The sequence below is a fragment of the Corvus kubaryi genome, unplaced genomic scaffold (genome assembly GCF_017639235.1).
Source record: "Corvus kubaryi isolate FWS band 111438036 unplaced genomic scaffold, C.kubaryi_AGA036_p1.0 126, whole genome shotgun sequence".
Taxonomy (NCBI): Eukaryota; Metazoa; Chordata; class Aves; order Passeriformes; family Corvidae; genus Corvus; species Corvus kubaryi.
The window spans coordinates 60,277-80,803 of record NW_024580661.1 but is presented as its reverse complement, the minus strand read 5'-3'; the positions used below and the strand labels follow the sequence as shown (position 1 = coordinate 80,803).

Sequence of the window (20,527 nt, the reverse complement as noted above, 5' to 3'; positions counted from 1 at the left end):
CCGCGCCACCCGCCCACCCGCGCTGGGGCAGCGACCGCCACCGCCCCGCCCCGCCCCAGGCGCGGCTCCGCCTCCGCCGCCCGGCCTGGCTCGGCCCGGCCCGGCCCGCGGTGGGACCGCCGCTGTGGTGACGGTGACGGTGGTGGTGGCGGCGCCGGCGCCGGCACTGAGTGGGGCGCGGCCCCGAGAGAAGGCCTGGACGGGCAGCGCCGGTTCAGCGGACGCTGGAGGAAGCAGCAGGGCCCGGCGCAACCGCGGAACCGGCCCCGAGCCGCAGAGCGGCCGGGGACCCCAACCCGCGGGCACCCCCGGCCGGGCTGCCAGCCCTCGCTCCCCCGCGAGAGCCGGCAGACCTGTGCGGTGGCGGGCAGGGGTCGTTCCCTTCCGCTAGTTCTCGGTAACCTGAAATACCCCCGAATCCTTTTCATTTTTAAATAAATCTACTGTCACGCCGAGGTTTGTTCAATTTCTCTCCAGTAGATCGGAGTGACTGCAAGCGAGATCCAACCGAAGTATGTGAAGAGTATACACTTTTACAGTTGTTAGGGAGCCCTTAAAGCAGCCTGAACCAGAACTTTGCCACTCTCTGTACGTGCTGGTCTTGCATGAGAGATGAGTGTACCTGGCCCGACACCAGATTAAATTGATAACGGATTAATCTCTAAATTGAATTTTACCTCTTCATGGACAGAGGAAGGTATGCATGGCCCTGCATTCACTCTCAGGACTCCAAAGCTTGGCTATTCATTATCACTTCACTAGGGCACCTATCAGCTCTACTTAGCAGACTGTAATTACTGCCTTTTCTTTTTGATGTTTCTTTATAAAATGAGCAGATCTCTGTGAGTATTAGATCTGTACTTTTGCTGTGTTATCTGTCAGTATCAAGTTCTGTTTAGCATTAGTAGAAACAGGGACAAAAAGCCAGAGACAGGAAAATGAGTTTTAGAAGATGAAGTTTTTTTCCCCAGGTTTTATAAAATGGCCTGATGCATATTCAAGAATTGCCACTGACATCAGAGGAACTACGATATGGTGAGCTTGGCTATTTACCACCTCTTCCCCATCTCATAGTTGGGAGATGTGGAGATGTGGCAGGTGGTTGGGAGAAGTGATGGCAATTTAATGGATTTACTGGGGAAATTAAAGTATCGAAGGAGCAGGAATGTCATAGGAAAAATTAGGACTTGAAAAACATATAAATATATTGAAACTGAGTTTGTTAGTTCATTGTTCATGGAACAGTTTGTTTTACACTCTTAATTGGGTAAGGTGGTGCAGACGGGTTACAACTCAGCAAGATCCTATCTGAAGTAACAGGGCTGGGCAGAAAACGTTTTTCCCTCCTGAATATCCCCTTCTCATCAGTCATTACTGTCCAGCCCTAAAGATTAGGGGCCAGATGGGTGCAAACGTAAGATCCTATCTTCAGATATAATTAATTTTCCCATGGGGGTGCTGGCACAGGAGAGAAATACCACAGATTGGCCAACCCTTGCACAAGAATTACTGTGGAGTACAGTGAAAAAAAAGCACAAGTGTATGTCTGGCAGAGAGAAGGCTCCCAGTCTTGACAGCAGCAGCTGCTGCAAGGTCTGGATGCCAATCTGAGCCTTGCAGAAAGATACTTCCCTCTGCAGAGATGAGGCACTTCAGCTAATCTGGGTCTAAACACAGAGAGAAAAACAGAGATGGCATTTCAAACTTGTCTAAGTGCCCATCTAACACTGCAATCTGCCTGAACTTGAAGTCTCAATGGAAAAAAGAATGGAATTAAAAGGCAAAAATATTGGAATTTAAAGACTATTCAAGCACCTGGTCCTGAACAGATAGCTGTTAGATATTCCTGCAGCTAACAGAAGTGGGCCTAGAGGGCATTAAAAGAAATACGAAAGCATGAGTTAATTGCAATAAGCAAACGGTGAGTCTTTCATTTTCCTGACATTTGCTTTAGTCAGATTTATGCATCTAGAAATCAAGTGACGCGAGACTATCCTTCACTCACTCATTCCACCCTCACACTTCAGCACGTGGAGTTCACTAATCTTATCTGGGAACTTCTCCTGAAATGAAACAAGTGAAACAGAATAGCAGAAATGGCAAATAATTCCTTTCTCCATAGTGTGGTACTGTAAGAGATTGCACTGAAAACTGAAACTACCAGCAAGATTCCCAAGGAAACTTCTCATCTCCAGGCTGTGCAACTGCACTCCAAGAGAAAGTAGAAGAGGCTGTGAACAGCTCCTAAAGGAGGGGCATTTGTTTGAGATTCTCCTCCAATTCCCCCAACAAAATGCATTTGGGAAAACTCTACTTAATTCTGGATTACTCTTTCTCACTGTTGCTGAAAATCAGTCTTATCTCATTCAGTCTGATGACAATGTACAGACTAACAAGGCCTAGAAAACACCAGGCCCGTGTTTGCGCTGTGAGAGGATGTGTCATGGGCAGATTGCACAGCTGCCCCAAACTGAGCGAGGATTACAAAAGAATCACTTTCTGCTGAAATAAAGGCCTTTTTCAAACACAACAGCTAGTTAATAACTAACTGTAAGATGCACAGTAGTTTAGTACAGGAAATAAGCTCATACTTAATTGGAAGTGCAGGAGGACATTAGGTAAACAGATTAGAGGGGCTGGGTCTTCGCCAAAATATTGGTACTCTAGAAGTATGCTGACAGCTGGATTTTTCACTGTACCTTCACATAGTTCACAGCCACTTCTTTCATACCTCACCAAAAATACTGCTCTTTTGCTGGAGCAGTGTTTTCTGCACAAGGTCTCTGTGAGAGACGTGGATCCTGCTGCCCACAGAGCCACTTCCTGCATCAGGTAGCCACATTTGCGTAGCTCCTGCCAGCCTACCAGATTGCAACAGAGCTGGTCAGGACTGTACAAGTGGGCCTGAGAACAAATGTCCATCACCCAAACCAGTTATTTGCTGGACAGGCAAAAGCATCTGCAGTGGGGCTCCTGCAAGCTGGGAGGCCTGTCCCACTCCCACAATGCGAGGCAGACACCATCGCAGCAGCATGGAAGTTGTAGCTGTGTTGCAGCTCTTTTTTCTTGCCATTTCAAAGCAGAAGTGTTGCTGTATTGTGACCTCTTAAAATCACTCAGGGCTTTTAATCCTTTGTTAAATTCATAGAAGTTCTGTCCTGTTTAGTTCTTGTTAAGTGAAGGAAAATCTAAACTTACCTTTGTCGGCTGCAACTGTAAAACTCAATGGTGCTGTCCTGCTTTCTTTCCTAGCTATGGCCTTGTCACTTAGGCATCATGTCCCACAATGATTAATATTTTACCTGGCAAACTGATGCAAACTCTTTGACACTACTCTCCTCCCTGGCAACTAGTCCATCTAGGGTTTTCCAGAACGAAAACAAGGGAATGCTGTCAAAAGCCAATCTACACTCTCTGTGATAATGTGGTACATTTAAAAAATCACTGCAAGCTTACTTCTATCTTCTAGATCACCTTTTCTACAAGCAGATCTGTAGCTGTAAATTTGGGGAGGTCTGTTCTGTATTAGAAAGATACAAGGACTATAAAAGTGAGAAGCTCATTTCAACGGTTCTTATTCAGAATCCTTGGATTTTACTTTCTTCTTGGTGATCAATAAAGAAACTAAGCCAAGTATTTGAAGGAAAAGTTCATTTTTGAACTGAGAGTAGGTTAAGGGGTGGGAGGCAAATGGAAGGGCTTTGATGGTGGAGACGAGGCAGCAGTGGGTGTTTGCTGAGACTGGTTTTATTCAACGTCTTCTTTCACAACCTGCAGAAGGGAGAGTACACAAAATCTCCAGGTGTATGGATATTCCTGACCGCTTTAGGGCAGTGAAATGCCATGCCAATGACAATGTCCTGCAGGATCTCACAAAACTGAACAAAAAGCACACTGTTGGCGTAAGAGTTTCAGTGTAGATAAACGTAAGGTAACACATGTAGAGGAAAATAATCCAAAGCTTTTCAATGCTGATGATGGAACTCGCCATCACGGCCCAGGAAAGAGATCCTGAAGTTGCTGTTAACAGTTGCCTGAGATTATCAACCCAGTGTGCATCTGCAGCCAAAAAAAGCCAGTAAAACATTGGGAAGCAGCAGGAAGAGTGTTGAGCGAAAGACAAAAGGTGTCATTTTGTTGCTCTGTGTACCCTCAGCATGACGCATACTGGATGTGTCCAGCTTCCATGCCTGGTCTCTCACAGAGAACAGGAACATACCATTAACTATCAGTGCGAAAGATTAAACCATGATTTGTGGAGAGTCTAGCTGAAACATGCTTTAGCTGCCTCCAGTCCTAGAAAACAGCAATGACAGACGCATGTCCTTTGACATCCTTGAGAAAGAAGTTGCGCTTCTTTCTGAAACAAACTTTAGATCGAAGTATTTGGTACCATCTCCTGATCTCATGGCTTACACAGTTTGTCCTTCTAAACAGGGATTTTTTCAAAGTACAGTGTTGTATCACTATCGGCTGTTGCTCAGGGTTTACAAATGTATGATGGCATTTGGATTTTACCAGTCACATCATATGCTTTAGCATAAGCCCAGGACTTGATTTAAGGTGATTAACATGCCAAGAGGTTTATTTTAAATGCCTGTTTGTCTTTCCCTAGAGCTGACTTAGATTGCCTCCACCTGCAGTAAATTAAACACTTATTTATCGAGTAAACCCACTAGCATTAAAAAAGTCTCTTCTATTAAATGGTATTCTACTGCCAAAATTTATTTGCATAACAGCCACAACCCTTAAAAAGTAATTTAACCTGCATTGCTGTTAAAGCCAAGAATGAGATTGAAAGAACAAGATCACACTGTTTGAAAAGAGCAACAATTTAATAATTACTGCAGTGGAAGTCTGTGCTGGCTGTTGTTTTGGTACCCAAATCTTGAGCAAGAGTCCTGGCAGTGAACAGACAGTGCATCTTGAACATGTCTTACCCATGTATGGTGATATTTGCCAGCTGTAGAAAAGTATTTGAGAAAAGTTATGCAGTCAGTGACCGTATCACTCATTTTGCTGCCTGTTGCCAGCTAACTCAACTGATTTTTGAATGCTTTACACATTAAAGCTGTAATTTCTGGGATGCTCAGGAAACTTTTTTGCACAGGCTGCTCCTGGAGAGGAGAAGGCACTTTTTTTTTGGTGTAAGTCTGCCACACATAAAAAACAGTGAAAGAAAACTGCAGTCTGCATGACAAAAAGGATGCAGAACAGAGTGGATTAAGGGCAGTGCCATATCAAATAGGAAAAGAGGGATGGTTGAGTATTCAGCTGGGAAAAACATAACAAGAGACATGATCTATCTGTGCTTATGCGAGACCTTTTTGCAGCTTCTATATATTGAAGGAAACAGAAGTTGCTTGAGAAGCCAGATAAATCCTTTCTTACCAGTCCAAACTGCATATGGGAAAGGTGGACTGCATTCTGCTTTGCTAGTCCTGTACACCTACTGTGATTTTACTGACTTCTGGAGGCATACCAGTAAATACTCCTTCTATTTATTACAACTGCACATCTAATTAAACAGCTTACAAAGTGGGGTGTGGAGGAACAGGAGACTGCTAACAGGACCCACTGCACGGGTGTATGTTTTTTTTCTGTCCAGTACTGCAGGATTTCACAGTTGAGGAAGAAAAACCCCAATAACAGATGTCTGCTCAAACACGTAACCCCTTCACCTCTGAGAAGCATGGGTTTGGCTAATAGAACTGCCACTTTATACTTCCTATGCTTGGCTCTATTAAGGTGTATAATGAAATGCAACATAACATTGTGTCATTTGATTTATCCCTTTTTCCTACCATGTAGTACTGTTACATGATGGTAAGTCTTCTCTAGCTTATGCTCCCCCCCATCCACCACATTTTTTTCGCTCTTTTCCTCTTCTTCTTTCTCTTCACAAATTTGCCTGTTTATTTTTAAATTATTTAGTTTTTATTCAGCGGCTCTCTGCATTAGCCTCTGTATCAGGCAGCTTGGAAATCATCCTGCCAAGAAATGCACTACACACCCCAACAACTATAGAAAACAAGCAACAGAGAGCTTCAAGCAGCAGCCCCTGGTACCCATTCTAAATTAATCATGGCTCTAGGAAAATTATTCTGACAGTGCAAAGAAGCCACTCATCAATGCAAGAAAACGACAACAGAACAAGCCTGGATGCAGAGAGCAATTGGGGGAACAGGCATCCGACACTGCTGGACTGAACATGTGTCAGCGCAGATCTGCATGAAATGTTCTGCCTGGGCTGAAATAGCAATGGTGAACACCCATAAATTTGGCCTCCTGGCCATGGTGTTGGGCATCCTCTCTCTGCCCACAGGCAAGGGGGAGACTGTGTTCATCCACCTAATCCAGTCAGGGCTCAGCATGGGTTTTGTCAGCCTTGAAGCTTTAGGAGTTGAAACGAAAGCCAAATTTAGCATGAGACTTCCATGTCCAGGGTGGCTAAGGAGAAGTCAGCTGACAAGGTTCCTCTGCAACACCAATGTTTAGTTTCATGCCTACATTCTTATCCTTCCTATTATAAAATGTTCTTCCGTTTCTTGGGAGTGAGCAACTGTGATACAGCAGTGACTCATATTTCCATGTCTTTAGTTGCATTACACTGAAAGGAAAATCCAAGTCTAACTCCTGCACAATTGCACAAGGTAAGTTTTACAGACCCCAACAGCATCAGAACAAGCCCCAAACTGCAATAAAATGGTAGTTTTAGCAGGGCTTGTGGTGAGCTCTGCAGCTCACTGTCAGGGAACTGGCAATACAACTCCTGGACTCAAAGTGCATGAGGCTCTGGGCATGAAAAGCTGCTTTGTCCCCAACATATCTATGCAGCACTTCCAGCTGCCTGGGCTCAGCCAGCCAGCATTGCTGCTGAAATCCCTTAAATCCATGGCTGTAGAGAAAGCCCCTAGACCAGCACTGCCCTGATGGAGGCCCCATTGCATGGCCTCTGTTTCCATCCGGTGGAGCAGCATAGCTGCAGTGCTAGCTGCTGGCCTCCACCACCTCCTCAGCCTGCAGACTAACAGTGCCCCAACGAAATCTGCAGGAAGTATCTGTAACTGACAGCCTCTCCCCTTCAAGGATCCTGACTGTAGAAGCACTCAAATACCTGACATTCACACTATTTTGATGAGTTACATTCAATTACTTAAGAATCAGTACTTTTAATTTCTTGACCTTCCCAACACTTACATGCTGAAAATAACAGTGAGGAGCAGAAATAGTTTTACTCTGCAGCAAGGATTCTTCTCTGCTTTAATTTTTGAAGGATTTGTACCACATTTTTATTAGGAGTTTCAATGTGAGGTGAAAACTGCACACTTGCATCATTTCTTTATGGTTTTAACTTGGTAGAAATCTAACCAATGCAATTCATACTCTAGAGATTATTTGAGGAAAGCACTAAAGAAAGAGACTTAGGAAAACACTGAAACAGTCAAGCACTCTGCCCATTAGAACATGGTGACCTATTATGGTACTAAGAAAAAATGAAGCGTTCTCTGTGATGCTCATTGAGACTGCTTGGTAAGTTTGTTTCCTCAAATCCAAGTTTCTCTTCTCATCACATTCAAACAGCTTGCATAAATAAGGTACAGTACAGGAATCGTACGTGCCTCTAATTAAGATCTCAATTAAGGGTGTTCTAATTAAGAACACTCAAATCAACATTCAGAAATGCAACACTTCTCCAAAACAAAAGTCACCAGGATTTAAATCAACACAGACTCTGCTTCTGCAACTTTGCTTCCCAGGAAAAAAACTTTCCATGGCGCCCACTTCCCTGACACCCGAACTCCTGGCAATATTTTATTGGCAAACTCCACAAAATAGTTTTATGACTCAGGAGACTCATCTGAAACCTCAGGACTTCATTTCTCAGACCATTAACATTGAATTTCTATTCCTTCAGGAGTAGCCAGGCTTTGATGGAAAAGGAGTCTCAGAAGAAAAATCCACCCGACACAGGTTCGTGACTACAGCAGCACTGCTGTACAGCACTACACAAAGAGCATACCCATGATAACACAGACTTTACAGCCTTGAGATTAAGATGAGCTCGAATGTGTAATTTGACAAAAATACAGAAATATCCAATGTCATGTTCTAATAATACAGAAGTTACTTTGCTTTGGATAAAAGCAATGTATTTGATAATTTAAGGTTATAACAACTTTCCACACGCATTAGTACTCAGCAAAGTAAAAAATATCAAGTGTATTCACACTCAAGACAGACATGAAAGACAAACTGACATATTTGACTGCAACTTCTTTCAAATAGAGGTCTCTTGGACAGTAGTGCCCTTACTCTGACACTCCACCTGCAAACCCCTTCTCTACCTGTGCTTCCTTCTTTACTTTTTGTGCCTTCTGCCCAAATTCGGACCAGTTGGCCAAGACCTCAGCCTCTGAAAGTCTCACACAGAGACTATGCAAAACATCTTCAGTTTTAACCAGTTGTACCAACCACTCTTAATAAAATAAATAGAACCTCTCCTGCCCCGATCATTTGAAGAATCCCTAAGGGTCTAGGCTAAAATGTAAGCTTCTTAACAAGGCCTTTCATCTAGCCCTGAGGTAGTTTCTGTCCCAGGACATTCAGAGCTCAATCTTATGCAGGCTGCAGTTACACTAATGGACTGGGTTTAGTACAAAATTGCCCCCTGCTGCCCCACTCTTTGGGTTTTGTAGTTATATGCATGTTAATAAATCAAAGCTATTTAAGGAATCCAACATGACAGCCATTAATGCAACCATGCCAGACAAGAAGACAAGTGCCATGGGTAAGGAGGGTAAGAGCTCTCTCTGACATCCTTCCCTCCCTCCTTGTTTCTATTTCCAAAGCCATTCTTTGTCCATGCCAGGATTTCTTTTTTTAAATCAGCTGAACCACATTAGCAGCCCAGGGAGGCAGGAGTTAAGACACATAGAGCCTAAGGCCACATAGTAAGAAAGATGTGCCTCCTCCCTTCTCATCGGGAAGAGCTTTCCAGAACCAGCCAGTGCAATGGTGAAGCAGATGGTGATGATGGGTGGGGTTTTAATCAGCATAGCCACCCCACAGAAGCATCCTGTCTGGGGAAGTTGGCTTCACTGCAAGACTGCAAGTGAAACTAAGGCTTTCTAGCAGCAAAAACAACCCTGCCACCCCCTGCTCATCACTCTTGAAGCACTTTGTGTCATTTCACTCATCTATTAAGAAAGCTCTCAGAGACCATTTTCCTAATCCTACTCTAAATACAGGTCTGCAATTTGGATAGTATTTTCTTGATACCAAATGGAAGTAGGGTCAAATTTCAATGCTGCTGCAAAGCAAAGGTAAAGTTGCCCTCTAGCCCCATCTTACTTTCAGCCTTTTCTGTTGCCTGTCCATAGCTAGCAATTTTGAATTTGTTCTTTTACAGAAGCCACAGAGCACAGTAGTGTTAACAGGCCAAATGTGACACCTGCAGAGAATGTAGCATAATCAGAGATTAAGATGGGACTGTGATTTCTTCCCTGCCACTGCCTTCTACATGGACATCTATCCAGCTCTGTGACTTTCAAACCTCTCCAGGATTTTAGTATCTACGTTTCAATACACATGTATTTGAAAATAATACCTATTTCCTGATGAAGTACATTCTGTGCATCATTTTAGCTTCACACTCAGTGAGAGGGTACACACACTTTACAGGACAGAAAATTTAAACCATGACTACTTAGTAAATTATGCATTGTAGTGATTGAAAGACAACAAGCACCAGAGAAAATATACATGCTGAAGTCTGATGTATATACTACATTGGGAAGTCTTCAGTGATATGACAAAGAATTTGTGTTTTTTTTCCCCCAGCTACAAGAGAGCAGAGGATTTGTCAGACATTGATTCTGTAGCTTCTACTGTCCACTCTACGCCTCCTTCCTCTTGATGATCAGAGGCCCAACGTTGTCGCCAGTTTCCTCGTTGTGCTTTGTGTGAGAGCCATCACACAGTGGGAACTGAAAAAAGAAAGAATAAACACATCTAAAGTACATCCAGAATCAGAACTAAGAATCTAGGCTGAAAGTTTATTAGGCGTTTTCTCATTAAATCCACTGAAACCACAGACCACAACTTTTATGCCACCATCTCAGGTCTCCCTGAGTTTTGGCTGAACACTAGCTTTATCCTTGTTAGTGCAGAGCAGACAAGAGGCTTGTTGTAAAAAAGCAGCCACCAAACTCCACTTTGTTTGGTGTTCCTGCATCAGGTGAGCAGAAAGAAACTACAGCCCGAGCAGACCTTCAGCTGTAACCTACCTGGAGTACCTTACTCTCAACCTTGCCCCAAGCTTTCTCAGTGCTGGCCTTAAGAGCCACATCATTTGAAAGCAATTTGAAGATGTGTTTGTTCCATTAAAAAACCCCAAACAAACCACACCCTAAAACAGGCTGGTCACAGCAAGAATTACAGGGCCTCCTTTAGCAGCTCTAACTGCTCAAGTCGCAGAGCAGTGATAACTACTGCTCCTGGGCAGCTCTTATCACACGGAAGAGCCAAAAGACATTCTGTGAGGCAGTAAGAGTGAGGTTGGACCCCATCACTTCTCAAGGATGCATTTTCAGAGCTACACCTCCTCTGCATAGGAAGCTCTGGAGACGATCATAGAAATCACACATCAATATTTTGCATTCAGTTACAATTTTGTTTGCTTTCAAGTAGTGAGACTCTAAGATGGGCATTAGTCAGCTTTTGCCTTTGCAACAGCACTGTTCTCTTGCAGTACCGTCACAGTCATTATTCAACATTCTGATTTCAATGTTCCTACTTCAGTCACAGCCTTTCAAAAAGGTTAATACCCTATAACCCATGCTTAGTTAGAATAAAAGATTTCAAAGTACTGCACAAAACCAATACAATGAAACAATAAACAGAGCTTTAAAAATAACTCCACCTGGTCTGTAGGGTAGCGTTGGGAGGGAAGGAGAGAGGTGAGGTGTGGGAGTTTCTTCTGGTTTTTCACAGTAATGAAGTGTCAAAACCTATGCTAAAGATGGCAGGAGATATTTCTGAATAAAGAAACCTCAAATTCAGAGAATGCTTATGTAAGCTGATTCATGCAGAAACTTTCTCATCCCACTAGTCACTTGTGACTCAATGAGTAAGTAGTGACAGATACTTGGACAAAATCTGAGCGAACAGGAATGTATGTTTGTGGGACACTGACCAGCTTTCAACAGCAGATGTTCCTGGGCCAGTTGTTTTTCCATGCAACACCACAGTCCACTGGTCTTCACAGAAGCAACAACACAGCTTCCATCAGACATTAACATCTCACAAGCCCGAAGGAGGCAACCCAAAGTCCAGCTACAGGAACATCATCACTTCTAGTTTTCAAACAACAAGAATGGTGGGATTCCTAGGTTCAGATAGCATCCAGACATCTTTAACAGCTACCAATGGTGACTGCACTGAATTCATCCTACCGGTCAGCTGGTCTCAGAACACTGGCTCTCAGGGCCTGGTACACCAGACTTAAGCTTCTCAGGAAAAAACACCAAACCAAACACCACTCTTCCAGAACACCCACTTGGTCACGTTGAAGACCAGATACTGCATAGATGGATATTGGCCGTGACACAATGTGTTCATCCCTGATTAAGAACAAAGCAGACTAGCAATAGTGGCCAAAGCTCAAACCGCAGGGGAACTGTACAGTGATCTGGACAGCTGAGCTGATTTCTCTTGACACTGAACACGTTTGGATTCTCTATCACTATTTCTGCTGATAGTCTGCAGCAGTACTCCTCAACCCACAACCTGGGGACTAATACTTCTCTGGAAGACACAGAGGCTGGAGGTCATTGTAAAAAGACAGCAAATTAACTCCCCCCTCCCCCAACTCATACCTAAAAATGAAGACAAGTAAGAAAACAAGTTTTCTAACTTTAATTACAGTTTAAAGACAAAATTCTTGCCTCTACACTGGTAAGTTTGAGCACTGGATTATTTCACTAAACTGGACAACTATTAAGTTCCTGCAGAGCACAACACTGAATAGAAAAGGGTCATTCAAAGAACCACCCATTTATTATTAACAGAAAATTACGTGCCAAGACAAACTTACTTCAATATACCACATGTGGTTTTTTAAAACACATACCTTCCACAGAGACTTTGGCCAGCACAAAAGCCTTTTAAGTGCACTATTTCAGGAAAAAAAAAACCCAAACAAAAACAACTGCACATAATCCTGCTCTTTTTTCAAGAGTTACTCCAAAATACTCTGGTATAGTCCAACTGTTTTGTTATTCCCTGTAGAGGAGGAACACCATGCAGGGTCAGCTCTAAGTGCATGCACATCATCAGTGCAACAGAAACATTCTGTACTTCCCAATGCTACTGGTTCTACCAACCTCATGCCTCAGGTGAGCCTGAATCTCATGAGAAGTGCACATAGTTATACAAAAGGACATTTCTTCTAGCCTTTATATGCACCTATTTAACAAAAACACAGCAGATACTTAATGTATTTGAAGTAACTGTAATTCCTGCATTGAAAACACACACATTCCACATTCTGACACCATGTAATTACAAATTTTAACAGTTTGAGAACTATAAGAGCCAGATAATGCCAGCTGACAACTTCCAAAGATGACAAGCATGTGAGAATGATGTATTTTATTACTGCCTGGCAATAATAAATATGAGAAGCACACAAACCATAATAAAGGTTATGCTACCCATGCTGCAAGGTCAGCCCATCAAGGCAAGAGGAAGGCAACAAAACTGGAAACTACAGCCTTTGAAGTGGAACATGTTGACTAAAATACTCATCGTTCAACAGCAGTAAAAGAAAACAAATGCCTTCCAAAATTTCCACTGACCTCCTCAATGCCTTTACAAGACCTTTCAGATCAGAATTCTAAAAACGTACTCATTATAGCCTCATCTACTTCTATTCTAACTCAGTAGGGCAATATGTTCCTAAACTGACAACACCCCTTAAACATATGCCAAAATGTACTTCTTAAGGTTTTTATTTCACACTAAAGAAAGGGTAATATCAAACAATAGCAAACAATTGGCAGGAGCTGCAATGCAACCAGTAGAACCAGACACTATCTTCCATTTCTGTTTAGAAGATTGAATAGGAAACAGAAACCACAAACACCAGGCTTCAAGTGGGGTTTTTTCAGTTCAGACTCCAGACAATAAATAAGACAAGGCCACCTCCACAAGACTATTTCAGAATCAAATCATAATGCTGTTTAATCCTTAGCAGTGTTACATTGTAAAACCAAATTAAGGTACAAATGTGTAAGCTCCTGAGCTACCTGGAAGGTAATGAAGTCAAATCTGACAACAGCAAGAACCAGAAGTTACAGCATCTGGAAATTGCTGAGTTTGGCCTAATAAGACCAATGTTTAAGACTTGAGAAGTTGAATATTCACCTCCCTGGAGGAGAGAGAGCTAGATTTCAAGGCAGTTACCTGGCTTTGAAGTTCTGTATTATTTTAGTCTCCACACACTGGCATCCTCTAAAAAAGCTTTTAATTGTGCACCAGTGGTAAATGGACAGGATTAATCATGCAATCTTCCTTTCTCTCATTACAGATCCCATTATACTACCATTATAGATAAAGTATAAACATCTCAGCTACATCAGGTATCACACACCTCTAAGATCACATTTAAATCTGAGATACTGTTATTGAGAGGGTAGATTACCACTAACTTAAGGCAATTGAGGCAACCCAACTTCAAATGCAAGCAAGCTGGATCACTATTTAGGCCCAGCTTTCAGTTGCTCAAAAATAGGAGCTTAAAGTATGCCACTGTGATTGCACTGGCATACACCATGTACTAGTAGCAAGATACTTTCTAAGCTTCCAACTTTCTCCAAAAAAAGGTGCTTAAGGTCCTCACAGACTATGTTTCCTGAGCTCCTACTGGCAACAGGCCAATAGTTTTGGATAAGCCTCAGTATTAGCACAGGTAGCACACAAAATGGTATCTGTCATTCACGACCATGCTCCAGACAGTTGCTTTCTTTTCAAGAGGTCTTCTTCAGAGCTACAAAAACATTTTGTTCATTATTAGCATTGATCTGCAGGCTTTACTCCGAGCATCAGCACAAATCTGCATAGCTCTACAGATCAGAATACTGCTACATCTCAATGCAGAATAGTTTAGGTGAAAAGAGATTAGTTTCCTCTAAATAAAGCAGTTTAAAAATAGTTTTGCTGAAAGATGCATGCACATGAACAACACTGGACCATTCACTCTTCTCTTACCTTCTTAGACCTCCAACAACGACAGTACACAGCCTTGTCTCCCAGATCTTCCATATCAAAGGCATGGACTATCTTGGGGTTATCCTTCTGGATATGGGGATTCACCATTGCTTTGCAGCATTTGTCTTTAGAGAGAAATTTTTTGTAAGCTAGATATCCAACAGCAGCTGCTCCAGCAGCTAAGGACACTGCAGCAATCCATTCAACTAGAATAAAAGAAGAAAAAACAAGAAACTATCAGGTTTTGAATACAACATTCTATCAAAACTACTAAGCAGTAAATGTCTTTATGCTTGCAGCAACACCTTTTTACTTTCCAACAGATCTTTTTGTTCTGTAGTAATAACTCTCTACTTTAGAAGAGTATTTTCCTTTGACACTCACCTAGTTAACATGTTCTTTCCTGTTGATCAGAGATCTGTTTCACCCAAGTCCTTTCTACACAAGGGTGAGAATTAACCTGGCAAGAGTTTTCATGTTTTTGTTTTAGGTTTGGTTTTGGTTTAGGTTTTTTTTCACTCTTCTATTTAGCATACTCTCATATCAACATCAGTAGTACATGATTTCAAAGTTCAGATATTAAACCAGGTAAGTACATCCTGTAGCAGCAAAAAAACTGTGTTGTTTGTTTCAGTTGCAAGAAAGTCACTAAAGAAGAACAGTCAGCACCAACAACCCAAAACCAGGTTTGTCCCCCCCAAGGCATGGGTGCTGAGTAGCTTTTAATAAAATGCATCTTATAACTAAAAAAACTAAAACCAGTTGTTTGGCAATGGGGAAATTACTAAATATACTACCACCAGTAACAAAAGCCATCTTCGATTAAATCCCTACTGTGCTATAGAGGAAAGAACAAGGATCCAAAATGATTATGTTTAAGAATCATAGCACATGTTTATTTTAACTAGATTAAGTCCTGAATCTCCACAAGACAACTTTCATTTAAAAATCCTCTTTCTACCACTTCTCATCTTCACTTTTCCTCCCTTTATTTACCAACACAACTTTTGCAGTCTTTCTTAGTATAACATCCATTCCTGCAAGAAGTTTTCCAACTTTTTTGTGGCTCTATTGTTTTCTCCCTGCTTCATGAAAATATGCTGGACTTTGGCCCAAAGGTTTGGGTTGCAGCACCAGCCCCAGTTGTTTTGTCTCAGAGTAACAAGTGGCTGTTCTTTCTTTGCTTTTTATCCACCACTTCTACATACACATGTACTGCGAGTTCTGTTTACAGACGAATAAACAGGAATTTAAATTTTAGCACATTTACCGAACTTAATAAAATTAGAACAGTCTCCAGTTGGGAATTTCTATCCTGTCCTATGTTTCAACTGGATTTGTAAGATGCTAAGCCAGATGGCATCTTTGGAGCAAAAGACATCACTACGTTCAAGTCTAGGAATAAACAAAAACCTTTGTTAGTTCTTGCTACTTTCCATGACCGACTTGCTGTATTTCCACTGTGAGCTTGGACTAAAAGTATCAAGGTTTTCTGTCCCTGGTCCAGAGACTTTCCTAAAATCTATACCAAGCTCTTTCCTCAGCTAAAACACTGTGTTAGCTCATAGGCACCACACCGACCCACAGGCATCTGGCTGTAGCAACATGTGGAATTAGACAACTACCTGCCCAGTGTCTGCAGCTCTGAAGGATCAGGGAAGGCAGGCACTTCTTTAGAGTCTTACTAAAGGAGTAAAAGATACAGAAATCCTTCAGAGTTCATTTTCTTAGTAAATGACACACAAAAGACCAACATACACCGAGACCTCCCCTGTAAACGAGTGACAAACCCTTCCTGTAACAGTAAAGTGATATTAAGATACAGAAAATCATCTTTAACATGGAAGAATTTAGGGCAGGCATGTTTTCCTACTCCCCAACTCCTTAAAACAATAAAAGCCCCAGAAACCATGTTGTGAATGCTGTTTTATATTCATCCAGTGAGTTTTCACCCTTTATTCCCCAGAGTAGCCAGAGTAATGCGCTAATTTTGATAAAGAAGTGAGGAAATGAAATTTAAGAGAGGATTCTATGAAAATCTGCTTTAATTTAGCACAACAGCCCAAACTAATCAAAAGAAAAGCTACAGTTTAAATCCAAGACAGCAGCTCTCTCAAGAAAAGCCACTGCAGGATCCCTGCCCTGTCTCACTGGAGCAGGGCTGTGGCAGGAGGAGGTGCTCAGCAAGCTCAGGGGACAAGCTGACAACTTGGAAGTGACCCCTGATGAAATGTCAAGCGCAGCTACAACAGCAAAAGCAAAACCGAGGACTGCTCATTGCGTGGCTTCCAGGAAAGCAGCAACTACAAGGATTGCCCAAGCTTCTACCGAGGCACTGCCAATGGATCAAATCTTCACCTACATTTTAAATAAGTGATGAGGGGACAGGGGGACCATATCCATTCTCTTATGAAATCTAAGGGGAAAGAGTGACTTTAATGAAGACCATAGACGGCTCCTGTAACTGAAGCACCTTTTAAGGTGCTGCACCTTAAGGAAGCTCATCTTTACTTGTACCTATCCAAAAGTCCAAGTCAACTTAGCAAATGAAAAGAGGAAAAAAAAAATTGGTAATATTTCTGTGCCTCATTACAATCAAGAGAAGTCTGTACTAAAATTCAGCAGCACATTCAGAAGAGCTGTTCTGCACATCTGCAGCCAACCCAGATCCCTCTGACATCCCTTGGGCCATCCCCCATAACCATGCACATCAGATCCAGCTCAACAAACAGAGATCATGAATTAAATTGTCATCTCATCATGCAGTGATCCTCTAGTTCTTCTCCCACGGGCCAGAGTCACCTTTTACATACACGGGCAAGTTGTATACATAATAGCTTCAGGTATTTTTTCTTATAACAGAGCAATGTCTTTTCTACTGTATTACCTTTTTTCATCACTTCCCTGGAGCCACTTCTCTTTTCCCCTTTCAGGATGGAAAATTGTATCAACCAATAATGCATTAAATCCAAACATTTAAAGAAGTCTTATTCTTTAAATTCCAGAACTGCCTTAATAAATATCATGAAAATTTAGAAGAAATATTTGAACTTATTCAATAGACTCTCCCTTAAATCATCCTACAGGGTTTCAGAGGCAGTAAGTTTTGTCTTGTTTCACATACACATCTGGAAAAGCTGGAACACCCATTTAATCTTTTTAACTAACTTAACCATAAAATGCACCTGGAAGAAGAACATTTTTCAGATAATTTTAAATACTCTGAACTGTTTCAAGAGACCTCTGGTGCCAATTCAACAGTTTGCTGCCAAACTCTTAAGGTCATGCATGAGGCATCTGTTAACAGAATGACACTGATGTGGAGTGTCAAGGGGTTTTTATTTATTCTTAAAATAAAAAGCAGTAGGAGCAACTTTTAAGCTGTTATTATTAAAGAACTCCCAATTCTGGCATAATACAAAACCACAGTGTTACAAGACAAGACGAAACAGGCCTGTGTAACATGGCAGAAAAATTGGTTTTGTGTTGTAAACACTAAACAATGGAAAAAAGTTTGGCTAAAATTGCCAGAAAAATTAACACACAAAGGAGAGAAGAGATGGCAAGAGAAATGGAAAGAAGGAAACAAATTCAAAGAGTGAAGTCCCAAGAGAGCAGGCAATGCACAGAAGTAAACAAAAAAAAAAAACCAGAAGATGAGAATGGCAGTAAGACACTGACAGGGATTTATTGTCTCCTGTATTCTTTGGACATATCCTAATGAAAGAGATTTAGATCAAAGTTTCTCCTCTCTTATTTCTCTAAACATCTGTAACATTGCTTCGGATGTTTCCAGATCTAGGCTACAGAAGTAGTTTTTGGATCTGCTAGAGAGCTCTGAGAGATTTTATCCACAGGAAAACACACATTTACCATCTGCACTGAGAAGGGCACTAAGAAACTGAAGTGGTCTTGCCTCCACCTTGATCCTTGCTAAGAACCCAGATCAATTTACATTCTAGCAACTATATGGGGGAAAGCTACACCCTGACAAAGTTAGTCCAAGAGAGTCCTACGAGGCAATTTTCAAGTCACCTCTGCTGCTTAGAAAATATTTATGTTTTTCAAAAGTCACAGAGAAATAACTCAAGACATGAAAAACTGTATTTTATGTCTCTAGAAGTGCTTGTAACTTTCAAGCATTTTTATCCTTATTTCGTTGCCAATGAAGAGATTATTATTGTGCAAGAGTTGCTCATGACAGTCCAGTAGTGTCACTGCCCACAACAAAAGGCAATGCTGGAGAAACACATGATACTCACTGAAGAGCCATCCAGGGTAACTGGATGCACAAAAAGCCTAACAGTAAAAGCCAAGCAGTCAAGCCAACAAAATCACTTCTACCAGGCACAGCATCCACAAAAACTGGGGTTATGACTGGCAGGTTTAATTTAACTGAAGCCGTATGGTAAAGAGGCTACCTGATGGAAAAAGATTGTTGGGTTTCACCAATAAGCAGTAAAAGACAAGTCACCATGATCAGATCTGTGGTTGGTGTGGGGCCACACCTGCAAAGAATCATACCTCTCAAACAAAAAGCCTTACCTGTGCTACTCACTGCCTTCCAAAGGGCAAACATGCCCAGAAGCTATTAACTCCCCCACTGCTACCACGAATTAAATCTCACAAAAATATGGAAAGTTTCTGGTGTCTAGTTTTCAGTAGAGAATAAATGATTTTCAAAATTTATCAGCCACATGCCAGCTGGAGGAAGAACTGTAACCTGCCAGCCACAAGGCACTGATCAAGTTTAATCTTGTCAGAAATCACAGTAACCTAATGCTGTCTCCTCCTAAACAGAGCACCCTCCAGACTAGTCCCATCAGCTGCTCCCATGCTTTTCTTAGATATTTTCAGTTTGTTTAGGAGCATATTCTTCTCCCGTCTCCACAAAATTTTTCTGCTCAATTTCTAATTCTTGCATGATTATAAAGGACAGCAAGCTGCCCTTGGGAACACAACCTGGATGCGAGCTATTACCAAGTCATCCTCAAGGCTTTGATTATTTTAACAAGCATAGCCTTCCATCACTGTATCAGCCATCACTAGTCTTTGCCACCATCCTCTCTACCAGCAGTCTCCACCCTCACCCACTCCCCGAAAAAAACCCAAGCCCAAACTATCTGCCTGCTGAATTAAGGATATAAACCATGAGCAGCTTTACAAGTGGAAACCAGTCATGCACGTGAAGCTTATTTTTTAGAGAAAATTAGGTAATTCAGCTCTCTATTCTATCCTCCACCCAGCCCAATTCTTTCATCCTGTCCGGTTGTGCAGTATTTAAAGCATTTAAAACACACAACGCTATCTCAGGCACAGTTTAAGTCAATCATTACACAGCGCAAATGTCACCGTTACCTCTACTGTACAGTATCGGGTAGACAAAACCTCTGAAATCTACAGGTTTCCATGAAATTTTCACTCAAAGAGGTGGAAAGGCAAAAATAAAACAGAGGTGTCTAAAATGGGCAGTTCCCACTACAGATAAAACCCGGAGAGCAACAGAGCCCGCTGCGAGGGCCGAAGCACCCACAAGGGCCGGGCCCGGCGCGGCGCTCGGCGGCTCCGAGCCCTCACACAGCAGCGGGGTTGGACGGGGAGAAGAGGGGAGCCTCAAGCCGAGCCACCACACCGCATCCCCCACCCAGAAACCGCAGTAGGGATTTTATTGATGAGCGGATCCCACCGACCGCCTCCAGACCAACCGCATCCCGCGGGACCGGGGGGGGGGCCGCCATTTTGTCCCGGGGATGCGGCGGGGCACGAGCCGCGGGGCGGAGCCGCTCCCCGAGAGGCACCCCCAGTCCTGCCCGCGCGCGGTCCCGTGCCCCCAACCCTGCCCCACTCAGCCCCCCGATCGGGTCACACCTCGAACCCCCGGCCAGCCATACCCCGCACCCCCGGCCGGCCATACCCCGCAAGGCGCTGTTCTGTCCCGGCCCCATCGCTCCTGCTCTCAAGCCGCACTGCGCACGCGCTACTGCCCAAGATGGCCGCGGGGCCGCGCGTCAAAGGCCTTCCTGCAAAACAAGGGGCTAGGGGAGAGGTGGAGGGTACGGTATGTGTGGGATGGCAGTGTGGAGAGGACGAGGACGACGAGGACGACGGAGGAACGAGGAGCGGACGCGCGCTGTCACGGGCCTGACGTCCGGCACAGGGCTCTCAGGGAGGCCTCTGCAGCTGTAAAATGGGTGTTGGGCACCACTGTGCGTTCTGTGCAGACACTGGCTTGGCGCGGCCCTGCCGTTCTCTTCTG

At 42.9% G+C, this 20,527-nt stretch overlaps 2 protein-coding genes across 2 annotated transcripts in view; both read right to left on the bottom strand.

The window, feature by feature from the left end:
* Positions 1 to 428, bottom strand: part of IPMK (inositol polyphosphate multikinase) — a 39,390-nt gene extending 38,962 nt beyond the window's left edge. Inside the window, exon 1 of the mRNA XM_042021575.1 lies at positions 18 to 428. Within this exon, the coding sequence (XP_041877509.1) occupies positions 18 to 428 (411 nt within the window). The remainder of the gene's footprint in view (positions 1 to 17) is intronic.
* Positions 429 to 7,152: 6,724 nt separating this feature from the next.
* On the bottom strand, positions 7,153 to 20,292 carry CISD1 (CDGSH iron sulfur domain 1). The gene is made up of 3 exons (XM_042021771.1): positions 20,186 to 20,292; positions 14,272 to 14,477; positions 7,153 to 9,989 (listed from the first exon to the last, which is right to left on the bottom strand). Exons 1-3 carry the CDS (start codon positions 20,214 to 20,216, stop codon positions 9,900 to 9,902), a joined length of 327 nt encoding a protein of 108 aa, XP_041877705.1. The 5' UTR covers positions 20,217 to 20,292; the 3' UTR covers positions 7,153 to 9,899.
* Positions 20,293 to 20,527: the final 235 nt, after the last annotated feature.

Coding starts and splice junctions, on each gene's coding strand:
- CISD1 (XM_042021771.1), bottom strand. CDS start 20,216: ATGGGGCCGGGACAGAACAGCGCCTTGCGGG. Junction 14,478..20,185: donor ACAGAACAGCGCCTTGCGGG/GTATGGCCGGCC, acceptor CTTTTATTCTAG/TTGAATGGATTGCTGCAGTG. Junction 9,990..14,271: donor GTTGTTGGAGGTCTAAGAAG/GTAAGAGAAGAG, acceptor TTCTTTTTTCAG/TTCCCACTGTGTGATGGCTC.